General features: G+C 42.0%; 1 protein-coding gene across 4 annotated transcripts in view; it reads left to right on the top strand.

Annotated features, from left to right (window-relative positions):
- ACSL6 (acyl-CoA synthetase long chain family member 6) overlaps positions 1-10376 on the top strand; it is a 65317-nt gene extending 54941 nt beyond the window's left edge. For 3 of the 4 annotated variants that reach the window (XM_047778573.1, XM_047778572.1, XM_047778574.1), the window contains exon 21: positions 8587-9055. In XM_047778573.1, coding sequence (XP_047634529.1) covers positions 8587-8724 — 138 coding nt within the window. In that variant the 3' untranslated portion in view covers positions 8725-9055. Of the gene's footprint in view, positions 1-8586; positions 9056-9515 lie in introns of those variants that run through there. The other variant, XM_047778575.1, reaches the window with a different exon arrangement.
- Positions 10377-12164: the final 1788 nt, after the last annotated feature.

Below are 12164 nucleotides of genomic sequence, written 5' to 3'. Positions count from 1 at the left end.
ATGTGTAATTATTTATAAAAAAAAATTGAAAATTGACTTTATCATTGGTTTACTTCTGAAAAAAAAACTATAGGCTTGGAGCCCACAGTTAAGTTCAGTATTAGCTAAAGAATTGACTGACCCATTTTTTTTTCTCACCTACTGACTAGACTTTCAGTCACTGGAGCAATTTGCATAGGTATTTTCATGGAAGAATTAAATAGAGCCAGGGCTGTAAGTCAGACTGGAGCAGGGACTGGCAGCAGTACCACTCTGATCTGCTCACTAAATGGCCGAAAGATGAGCTGAGTGCCATATTGCTTGGCTTCCTGAAAGGCTGTATTGAATTGTATTTCCACTCCTTGGGCAAACATTATGTTGTAGAGAGCCACATTGAACTGCAGGTGCCCTGTCTACGGCCATATACCCTGAGCGCGCCCGATCTCGTCTGAACTGCAGGTGCCCTAGGCAGCCTTTTAGGCTTGCTCCAGGTAGCTGGTTTGACAGATACTCAAAAATCTACCAGCTGATGCAGTCCTTTCTTCCTGTGATCATAGCGTTTTCTTTTACATTCTACTTATCATCTAAATAGCATATGTAAGTCGCCCTGAGAGGTTCATCTTCCTTGTACTGTATTGTTTCAAGCTTCTGCCTATCACTCTTGGATTTTCAGAGGGGTTCACCCAACTTCCTGTACTGGACATACACTCTTGTCTCACATGCAGTTAGGAACACAGATGAGCCGAGACCGAGGCTCCAAGGATACTATAAAATTCTATCTTGGCATGTGCGTCTCCTTTTAAAATTAAATTGTAATTTCTTGTACAGAAGTAGGTGGATAGATTGTTTGCACTTGCCAGAAGCCTTTATGTGATACTGTTTCTATCAGGAAAGAACGTTAAAACGTTAAGGATGTGGAGTTCCCCTGGTGGCGCAGTGGTTAACGAATCTGACTGGGAACCATGAGGTTGCAGGTTCGATCCCTGCCCTTGCTCAGTGGGTTAACGATCCGGCGTTGCCGTGAGCCTGTGGTGTAGGTCGCAGATGCGGCTTGGATCCTGCGCTGCTGTGGCTCTGGCGTAGGCCAGCGGCTATAGCTGCGATTCGACCCCTAGCGTGGGAACCTCCATATGCCGCGGGAGCGGCCCAAGAAATGGCAAAAAGACAAAAAATAAATAAATAAAATTTTAAAAAAAAGAGTTTGGTTTAAAAAAAAAAAAAGTTAAGGATGTGAGCACTGTCAGTTGTTCAGGTTTTCATCTTAGGAGAGTAAACATGGGTTACTAGGTAACTCACTGAACCTAAGATTAAGTTGATTTAGATTTTGTTCATATTCTTCAAGCTAACTAGTTTTGTTTTCAAACACTGATTTCCACACTGAAGTCACAGAACTTAGAGGACATGGTGCCAGTTGAGCATGTTCAAAACATAAGAGCTGTGCTGCTCTGGTGGGTTTGGGGCTTGAGCCAAGGCTTCTCATCCACCCTCCTTCAAGCCAGCCATCTCACTCATCCCTTGCTCACCTGCCTCCATGCACCTGTGCCTCTCCTCCACCTCATCCCACCCTTACCTATTCCACATCCCACCTTCACGCCCATCTCCTCCTCTACCCGCCCCCCGCCCAGCAGTGGCCACTGCGGAACCCCTCATCCTCAGGGCATGATGGTCTGCAGACGACTCCTTTGGGACTTGTTTCCAGTGAATTTTGGGTCCCTTAGGAAGATTTATTTGGGTGTTTTTTTGCCTTTTTTTTTTTTGCTTTTTGCACCTGTGGCATATGGAAGTTCCCAGGCTAGGGGTTATATTGGAACTACGGCAGCCAGCCTGCACCACAGCCATAGCCACTCCAGATCCAAGCCATGTCCGCAACCTACACTGCAGCTCATGGCAATGCTGGATCCTTAACCCACTGATCAAGGCCGGGGATCGAACCCACATCCTCATGGTTCCTAGTCAGATTCGTTTCCACTGTGCCACAACAGGAACTCAGTTTATGTTTCATAAAAACAAATTAAGGAAAAAGTATGTTGCTGAGAGTACCAAAAACAGGCCCTATTCCTTATCACATCCATGCTGCTTTGAATATCAAGAACACCAAGAGAATTTTCAAACAACACACTTTTTGCAAAAACTGTAACAAATTTTGAAACATTCGATTCAATATCATCCCCCTTTTAGCCAAGACCCTCAGATTTCCACCTATTTATATTGGATCTCCAAATAGAAATCTTTTCAATATATGAAATCAAGTTGAGGCAGCTATCTCTAGTTTAAACCTCCTTCCTGCCCTTCCTGCCACAAACATGAATCCCTTAAAATGCTGGGGGGGCGGGTAGTAGCAAAAGTGAGTCCTTCATTTGAATACATTTCAAAGAGACAAAGATGAATCTGATTTATTAATCACGTACTCATTTGAAAGTTGTCACATTTAAAATATTACAAGCTTGTGTTTTAAAAAGAGCCAATAAATGTTAGAATTTTTCTTAAAAGCTTTTAAAAAAGTTGGAAGTATAGCTGTTTTAGGGTCTTCTTTGCATATTGAGTCTTCGATCTAAAAAAATCGGTGAATGTAATGGAAGCTTTTCTAAGCAAGGAATTCTTTGTCATCTCAAAATACCCACCTGCCAAGAAACTAGGCTGTTAGCCTCAGAGATTTGGAAAACAATCTTTGACATGTGGAATTTTTGCAACTATTTGCATACATTAATTTTTTTTCTGAAATCTTTATTATGGTTAAATACGCATAATGTAAAACTTAGCATTTTAACTGTTTTTAAGTGCGCAGCTCCGTGGCATTAGTACTTTCATAATGCTGTGTAACCATCACCACCATCCACCTCTATAATCGATAACTCTTTTCATCTTGTAGAATGAAACTCAGTAGCCATTAAACAGTAATTCCCCACCTCCCCGGCCTCTGTAAACCACCGTCTTACTTTCTATCTCTATAAGTTTGACTAAGTACTTCATATAAGTAGAATCATTCAATTTCTGTCTTTTTGTGACTGGCTTATTTCACTTATAACATCCTCAGAGTTCATCCGTGTTGTAGTATGTGTCAGAATTTCCTTCCTTTATCAAGTAAGTACTATTTCATTGTATGTCTGTGTCACATTTTGCTTATCCATTCATCTGTTGATGGACATTTGGGTTGCTTCCCCATTTTAGCTATTGGGAATGATGCTGCTAGGAGCGTGGATATACAGGGAGGTCCCTTCGTGGCACAGAGGAAACAATCCAGCTAGTTTCCATGAGGATGCAGGTTCGATCCCTGGCCTTCCTCAGTGGGTGAAGGATCCAGTGTTGCTGTGAGCTGTGATGTAGGTCACAGACGTGGCTCGGATCTGGCAGTGCTGAGGCTGTGGCTGTGGCCAGCAGTAGCTCCAAATCGACCCCTAGCCCAGGAACTTCCAAATGCCATGGATGTGGCTGTAAAAAGCAAAAAAAAAAAAAAAAAAAGAATGTACAAATATCTCTTTGAGACCCTGCTTTCAATTCCTTGGGGGTATATGGGTATATATACACTCAGAAGTGGAATTGCTGGATCATGTGGTAGTTCTATTTTTAATTTCTGGAGGCACTGCCATACTGTTTTCCACAGCAGCTGTACTGTTTTACATTCTCACCAACAGGGCACAAGTGTTGCCAGTTCTCCGTGTCCTCCCCACTGCTTGCTATTGTCTGCTTCTTGGATAATAGTCCTCCTGATGGGTGTGAGGTGGTACATACATTGATTTTTGAAATAAGTCATTTCCTGATTGTATCCATTGATTTTAATTAGCAGTTCTTCTGCAACAGTAGCATCTGACACAGTGACCTGTCACTCTAGTTCTCTTGGCTTTTGTAACCCACACTCCTGTTGCCTTCTACTCCTCAAGACATTCCTCTGTCTCAAGCTCAGGCTGAAGCTCTGTCCTACATACTAATACTAATACAGCCAGTGTCCATACCCCCTTGGTGGATGTCTAGAAGCATTTCACACTTAACCAAATACTTGATCTTCCCACCTCCAAAGAATCTTTCTGCTCCTCCTATAGTTTTTTTGCCCAAACCAAAACCTAGAGCCATTCTTATTATCTTTCTCTGTCTCTCTCTCTCTGTTTTTTTTTTTTTTTTTTTTTTGGTCTTTGTCTTTTTAGGGCTGGACCCATGGCACATGGAGGTTCCTAGGCTAGTGGTCAAATCAGAGCTATAGCTGCCGCCCTACACCACAGCCACAGCAACACAGGATCTGAGCCGCATCTGTGACCTACACCACAGCTCATGGCAACGCCAGATCTTTAACCCACCGAGAAAGGCCAGGGCTCAAACCCAAGTCCTCATGAATGCTAGTCGGGTACATTAACCACTGAGCCACAACGGGAACTCCTCTCTTTTTTTTTAACCACTTACCCAAACCAATCATAAGTCCTCTCCTTTCCACCCCCCAAATCTCCTTGCATCTCCACAGCCATCTTTATAGCCCAGATCACCATCAGTCTTGTCTCTTGGCTGCTTTTCCAGCTTCCATGTTTACCTCGTATCAGCCCCCCCCCCCCCCCCCCCCCCCCCGCTTTTTTTCCTTTTTGGCTTCACCCACGACATGCTGAAGTTCCTGGGCCAGAGACTGAACCCACACCACTGCAGTGACCTGAGCCACAGCAGTGATAATGCTGGATCCCCAACCCGCTGAGCCACATAGGAATTCCTCACATCAATCCACTTGTGATCGACTATCCTTTCCAAAGAGGCGTTCTAGCACTGGCTCTCAATGATTAAAAATCGTTTAAAGAATTATGTCCAAAATATCTCCCTTGGCATATTGACCCTTTTTAGTTTCGCCCCAGCCTGTCTCCAGCCCCATCTCTTTCTTCTTTATTTGTACCCCAGGCTTCAGCGGATCCTCATATTCCCCTGTGTGTCTTGGCCTGTGTTGCCTCTGCCTAGAGCACTCTCCTCTCTCCAGGCCATTTAACAGCTGCTCTCCCTTCCCCTTGCTGTCTTCGTCTGACCAAAGCCTGGTTGCCCCTCAGAGTTCGGTTTAGGGATCCCTTTTCAGTGGATCCTGCCCCAGACTGGGTTGGGTACTCTTAGAAAGGCGTTCGGCTCTGACAGAGCTGCATAGGGTGGGGTGTGTGCACGTGCGCCAGTGTTTTCTCACATAAAAAGTCCAGAGACAGGCATCCAAGGCAGGTACAGGTCCTCAGGCTTTACCTGTCTTTCTATTCCCCCTTCTTAGTGTGTTGGTTTATCACCTCTGGTCCCAAGGTGGCTGCTGTAGCTTTGAACATTGTCCCTATTCAGGGAAGGAACAAAAGGAGAATGGGTAGAAATAGGTATGTCTAAACCTTTTATTAGGAAAACCAAGTCTTGTCTTTCCTCCCTAGCCAAAGCTGGATCTCATGACTACTCCTTAGCCACAAGGGAGGCTGAGAAATCGGGGAATAGGGTTGTAATAGTTTACCTAGACCATTTTGGCCCCCAACAGAGTCTGGGTTTGATTAGCACAGAAGAAGCAGGGAGTGGATGCTGGGAAAGCAACTGACAGCTGCTTGTCCCTATAGTGGCAGTATCTTACTGCAGCATCTCTAATTAGATTGTGAGCTCTGTGTGGGCAGAGATTGTGTCTTCTTCTTTGTGTCCCTGGTACTTTAACATTGTACCTGACACTTTGTAAGTTAAGCAAAACAACAAATGAAAGCATATGTGTAGGCGTTTCTGTTGTGGCTCAGCAGGTCAGGAGCCCGACATAATATCCATGAAGATGCAGGTTCAATCCCTGGCCTTGCTTAGTGGGTTAAGGATCCAGTGTTGCTGCAAGCCGTGGTGTAGGTTGCAGATGTGGCTCAGATCCCATGTTGCAGTAGCTATAGTTCTGATTAGACCCCTAACCCGGGAACTTCCATGTGCCACAGGGGTGGCACAAAAAAGAAAAAGAAAGAATGTGTGTATGTAGCACATATGTTTTGTTTTTTTTTTTAATTACTCAATGAATTTTACTACATTTATAGTTATACAGTGATCATCACAACCAAATTTTAGAGCATTTCCATCCTAAACCCCCAGCACCTCCCCCTACCCCCCAACCTGTCTCATTTGGAAACCACAAGTTTTTCAAAGTCTGTGAGTCAGTATCTGTTCTGCAAAGAAGTTCATTTGTGTCCTTTTTTTTAGATTCCACATGTAAGTGATAATAGCATTTGGTGTTGGTGTCTCACTGTCTGACTGACCTCACTTGACATGATAATTTCTAGGTCCATCCATGTTGCTGCAAACGCCGTTGTTTCTTTCCTTTTAATGGCTGAGTAATAATATTCCATTGTGTATATGTACCACATCTTATTGATCCACTCCTCTGTCGATGGGCATTTAGGTTGTTTCCATGTCTTGGCTATTGTATATAGTGCTGCATGAGCATTGTAGTACATATATCTTTTGGAGTCATGGTTTTCTCTGGATAGATGCCCAGGAGTGGATTGCTGGATCAAATAGTAATTCTATTTTTAGTTTTCTAAGGAATCTCCGTACTGTTTTCCACAGTGTTTGTACCAATTTACACTCCCACCAACAGTGTAATAGGATTCCCTTTTCTCCCCACCTTCTCCAGCATTTATTGTTTGTAGACTTTTTGATGATGGCCATTCTGGCCGGTGTAAGGTGGTACCTCAGAGTGGTTTTGAGTAACACATATATTTTGAATTAATTTTTGAAGTCTGTATATAGCAATTCATTAGCTATTTAACTGTATAGATTGTGTGGATCTCTCATAACAACAAAATCATTGACTTTAGACCCAGCTGTCAGTCACCATACAATTTCTTGGAGACACTGTCACTCCAGGATTCAGCTTAAGCCCAGATCATGAAGTTCTCATGGAGAAGTTTTCTCTGTGGCTCAGCAGAAACGAATCTGACTAGCATCCATGAGGACGCAGGTTTGATCCCTGGCCTTGCTCCGTGGGTTAAGGATCCGGCATTGCCATGAGCTATGGTGTAGATCGCAGACGTAGCTCGGATCCTGCAGTGCTGTGGTTGTGGTGTAGGCTGGCAGCTTACAGCTCCAATTCGACCCCCTAGCCTGGGAACCTCCATATGCTGCGGGTGCAGCCCTAAAAAGACAAACAAACAAATAAATAAAAGTCTCATTGAACTGATAGTGACCCTTTCAGCTGGAATCCCACGTGGGAGGAGCCTGCCCAGGCCTTCCCAGATTATTTCATCTATCTATCCTCTCCCCCATTCAGCCTTGCAAAGAGACTTTGCATGAGGAGGCCTCGGATCTGCCTCATGGAAATAGGCTATGTGTACACTAAATCTGATCCCACCATTCCTCCTTCCAATAAAATTTTCTGGCAGAACTTTTTTGTTTGTTTGTTTGCTCTTTAGGGCCACACCCACGGCATATGGAAGTTCCCAGGCTAGGAATGGAATCAGAGCTTTAGCTGCTGGTCTGTGCCACAGCCACAGCGATGCCAAATCCGAGCCATGTCTGTGACCCACACCACAGCTCATGGCAACGCTGGATCCACGACACACTGATCAGGGCCAGGGATAGAACCTCCGTCGTCATGGAAACGAGTCGGGTTTGTTTCTGCTGCGCCACAACGGAAACTGCGAACTTTTTATCTTTTTAATGTAGACACATCATGTCCCTCCTAGACTTTATATTCCTCCCGTGAATGGCACCACTACCCATGCAGCCGTCCGAGTCAGAAACCGGGGAGCCGGCCATGCTGCCTCCTCCTTTATTATGTCCGGCCCCTTTGTCTCTGAATTGCCCTTAGAACTGCCCGGTTTCTCTGACTCCAGGCTCTCAGTGCAGGCCCTTATCCTCTTCTCTCCCATGGATGGGTCACATCCTTCTGACTGGTTTCCCTGCTTCCAGCCCTCACGTTCTTAAAACCCATTTTCACATTTCTCCTGAAGAGGTCTTTAGGAAACGTGTACTCAGCCCTGTCATTGCCCTGCCTGCAGAGCTTCAGTGCCTTCCGCCTCACTCCTCCGTAGACCCTCCCACCTCCCCCTTCAGCTTCCCCTCTCACCCCCTGGGCCTCCTGCCTTAGGGACCTGCACCGGAAACCACTTGGATCTCCTTTTTCACACCCCGCCATCTCTCCCTCCCGGACTTTTGTTCTTGGGTGGCCTCTGCCTAGGGTACCTTTCTCCCTGGGCCTCTCCTCCTTTGCTGGCTAATTCTCATGTGTTCTCTGACACTCACCTGATTGCAGAAGGCTTCCTTGACTGCCCCTCCCTCTCCCGTGCTGTCACCGAGTCACGTGCCCTTCATCCTGTGTGTACCGAGTGGCCTGATAATTTGCCTGGTGGGTCCGCCCCACTGGATGGCAGTGTGACTTCCCGGAGAGCAGAGGCCTGATGGTGCCTCCTTATGTCCTCAGCGTAAACACCCAAGTCACTTCCGTGGACGGGCCAAATGGAGGAGTCGGAAAAGGGTGACTTCCAGACATGCCAGCTAGGCTGAACTGTGATTAAGATAACTCTGGCTTTCAAATAGGCACAGTGTTTTGATATCGGTGTTTCTGTTCCCTTCTGCCTGTCTGCTTTTATCATGTATGCTACGAATGCTGTGTTATATTCCTGATAAAAGATGTGTTCTGCATTTGGTTTTTAGGTTAAAGCCATTTACATCCACTCTGACATGTTCTCAGTTCAAAATGGCTTGCTGACACCAACACTAAAGGCTAAGAGACCTGAGCTGAGAGAGTACTTCAAAAAACAAATAGAAGAGCTTTACTCAATCTCCATGTGACCTTCAAGAAAAGTTCTTTTCAGTATAATGGACAATGTAGCAATATTATAGCTATTCTTGAAAGTAATGAGTTCAGAATGACCGGGCAGAAAATGAAAAGCACGTGACCTTATGACTGAGCCTTTTCCTGTCCCAAGAGATCTTTAACCATATTTTCTCTCTCATCACCGAGTACACTTTATTTTTATTACAATGATATTGTAGCAGGCTGCTAAAAATATCACAAATGGCATTGTAAAAATCAAGACTTTTCTCAAGAACTGTGTACCACTAAAAGTAATATATTCTCAATGTTCACAGAACTTCTATTAAACATAAAGGAGAAACATAACTGATATATTGTACTTAATTATTTGTGGACTAGTAACCAGATACAGCAAATATCTAGGCAATGTGGACTACCTCATTCAGTAACTGATGGTCAAAAATCACAATTAAATCAGACTTAAAAAATTAAAACGAATACAGGAGCATGCTGAAACAAACCGTAACTCACATTCTGCCTAACTCCAGATTCTTTAAACATAACAGTCCTTATTGATGTGAAGATTTTTTTCACCAGTTTTACTTTTATTTATGAAGAATGCAAATTCAAATATTCTTAAATCGTGTTATATTTGCATAACATTTTACAAAGATCTTTCAATACATTTTCTTGTTTATTAAGCTTATTAAAATATTAAGAAACTACCTAGAAAATTTTAATGTACAATGACTTCAAGGATGGTATGTATGTATTCATATGGATGTCTTACCACATGAATTATAAAAGATGTCTGTTGACTCTACAGTGAATGGATCTTTGGGGAAGACTTGGGAGAAGAAACCCAGAATTATTTCTCAGGGTGGGCAGTAAGTATCTATGTTCCTTGCTGGGTTCTTCCAGTCTTCCCTTCTCAGCATGTCCATGCCAGGGCTGGGAAACCCAATATGCCAGTAATTCTGAACAGTTTCACTTTCTTCCAGTAAGACTGTCCAGGCAGGATGTAAAGAAGAGGGGTATTATTTCCAAATAAAATTTTCTAGCAACCTAAGTTTGAAGAACCTCTTCAAAATACTAGAAAACTTCTTAAGTCCATCATAGACAGGTATCTCCTTAGGGAACGATTCCATTCAAAGAACCTCTAAATACCGCTAAGCTTTCCCATGAAAACCTCCTCTCTTGCGTTAATGTGTTGCATTTTGCACCTGGGTGCCTACAGTGACATGTCATTAAAGCCCAGCATGGACAGCAATTAGGTTCCAAGCTATGGACTGTGCATCTGCAGAAGAAACTATCCCTAGGAAAGCAGAGAGACAGGACTCTGAAAGCAGAGACGGGGGCAGTATTCACAGTCTAGACGCTCCTTTGCCCTAGTGCAAATCCAAACTGTAAATAATTGCTGTCAGAAACTGCGTGATCACACAGGCTCACTAGATGAATCTGCAGCGGTGATGATCCATTTATCTTTCAGTTTTCGCAAAAGTGCGGCACAGCTTCATTTGATGTATTTATGTAATCTTTCACGTTTGCTGCATTCTCTCTGCAGTCCCACTACTTGCACTTACAGATTTGACTTTTAGCAAATGACCTAATTCGACACATATTAAATTTTAAAGGCATTTCTAAATAAATACTAAAGTGTCCAAGGCCATATCTGTATACCATTGAATTTTATATTTAATATACATTTGACTAATTAGAAGAGAAAATCATCACCTAAATTGGATATTCATCTATTTTAAAGGCAAGTAGCTTCACATCTTGAAGAAAGTGAAGCTTTGCAAGGACAATCTTCCCATTGTCCTTCCAATCAACTAAATTTCATATTTTCTTTGTTTCCAAAGGATTTTAGACAATGTAATGGAAGCAAGTAATTTAAAGTTTATTTTGATTCTATTTTACCTCAAAATAGTTAGAGATAACTGATTATGGATTACGTAAGCTTTCTTCTTTTTCTCACTTTAAAGTTGTTATGTTTCTCCTTAGCCTTCCTGATCTGCGTGAAAATTATCGCACTTGGGCATATAAAAATAGATTCCTGCTGAGAAAAGCAGCGGACCCTAAATATATTGCATGTGTGTTTTCTTTTCCTCTGTTTAACTCCACCGAATTTTTTTAATAAAGGAAAAATGAAACTATGTGTTAACAGTAAAATCCTTCTTGCTTCAGATTTCCCAACTTTGAGGGGAAAAAGTTTGTATTTCTCTTTAACCAATATCGAAAAAGGCTAAGTACTTAAGACACTTGGCATTCATAGTGGACATCAGATTGATTTAAGTTAGGAGGTATAACAGATCAGTTACTTAAGCATAAACATGTTCTTAAATGTTTGGCATTTTATCTTTCTCATTCGGATGTGTTACTGGTTCTCACATTTTACAGACTAATCATGTTGTGTATAAAGATATAAAATAGAATATACACCATTTTTTTTTCTTTTTGCCATAAAGGACATCTTTGTATTGCATTGCAGTTCTCCTCCAGGGGAGAGCAGAGATTGACCAGGTGTGGCGTGTAGGCCTAGCTTCATATCGTAGAAACTCAGGAACTCCGGAGACTAAGGAATAAATATACCCACTCTCCCTCACGTGAACCAGTTAACCTTTCATTCTAAATTTAAGTAAAACTGCAAGCATGAGAAAAAATAGAATTTTTCACTGCAGTTTTTATAGTCAGGTAATGTGTTAGCAGCTGGAAGTTGACACATAATTTGGTTGTATTATCCATCAAAGAACCTTTCATCTTTTATTTTTTCTGCAGTAAGGGAAATAAATTATTCTCTATTTTCCAAATGTATAAAGCACAAATGTGATATTGTTACTTAGAATACAAGATACTATGAAATGAATGTGAAGAATGGAAAAATGTATTTTTGCATGAAAACAGACCACTTATGAACTTGCTTCATATCTCAGGAAAAAAGGAGAATGATATATAAAATTGATAAACTATATGTCGAGTTAAGTTGCTGTATTTTCCTGCCTGTCTTTATTTTAAGGAAGCATATACATGAAAAGAAAAAAAGATCTTCATAGTCCCTGAATTTTCTCTCAAGTATGCTGCACAGTCATTTCTGTGAATCTACAGTTAACCCCAGTAAGAATGGAATTAGCATTCCAGTGAGGACAAGCCCTAATGAGAAACTTTTCAGTTAAAGCACATGAATGGTTATAACCCAGAGGCAGTAGATAAATACTACCTGGAACACAAGCATTTCTAAACTTGGTCCCAAACAAAAGGTTTTCATGAGGCGACCATGGCTTTTAAACATTCATTTGACTGATTATTTTTATTTTCCTTGTTAAATCATTGCAACAGTTGCATGGGGGGAAATGGATATTTTTGGAAGAATTTGCTTATTCTATTTTCAATTTTTAAAAATTGAGATTAAAAAATTACCTTTTAAATATGCATTAAAGTATATTAGCTATAATTATATTTTAGTTGCTTTGTTATA

This window comes from Phacochoerus africanus, chromosome 4 (genome assembly GCF_016906955.1).
Source record: "Phacochoerus africanus isolate WHEZ1 chromosome 4, ROS_Pafr_v1, whole genome shotgun sequence".
In the NCBI taxonomy this organism is placed as follows: Eukaryota; Metazoa; Chordata; class Mammalia; order Artiodactyla; family Suidae; genus Phacochoerus; species Phacochoerus africanus.
Note: the sequence above shows the minus strand (reverse complement) of the source record. Positions and strands in the feature narration are given on the sequence as shown.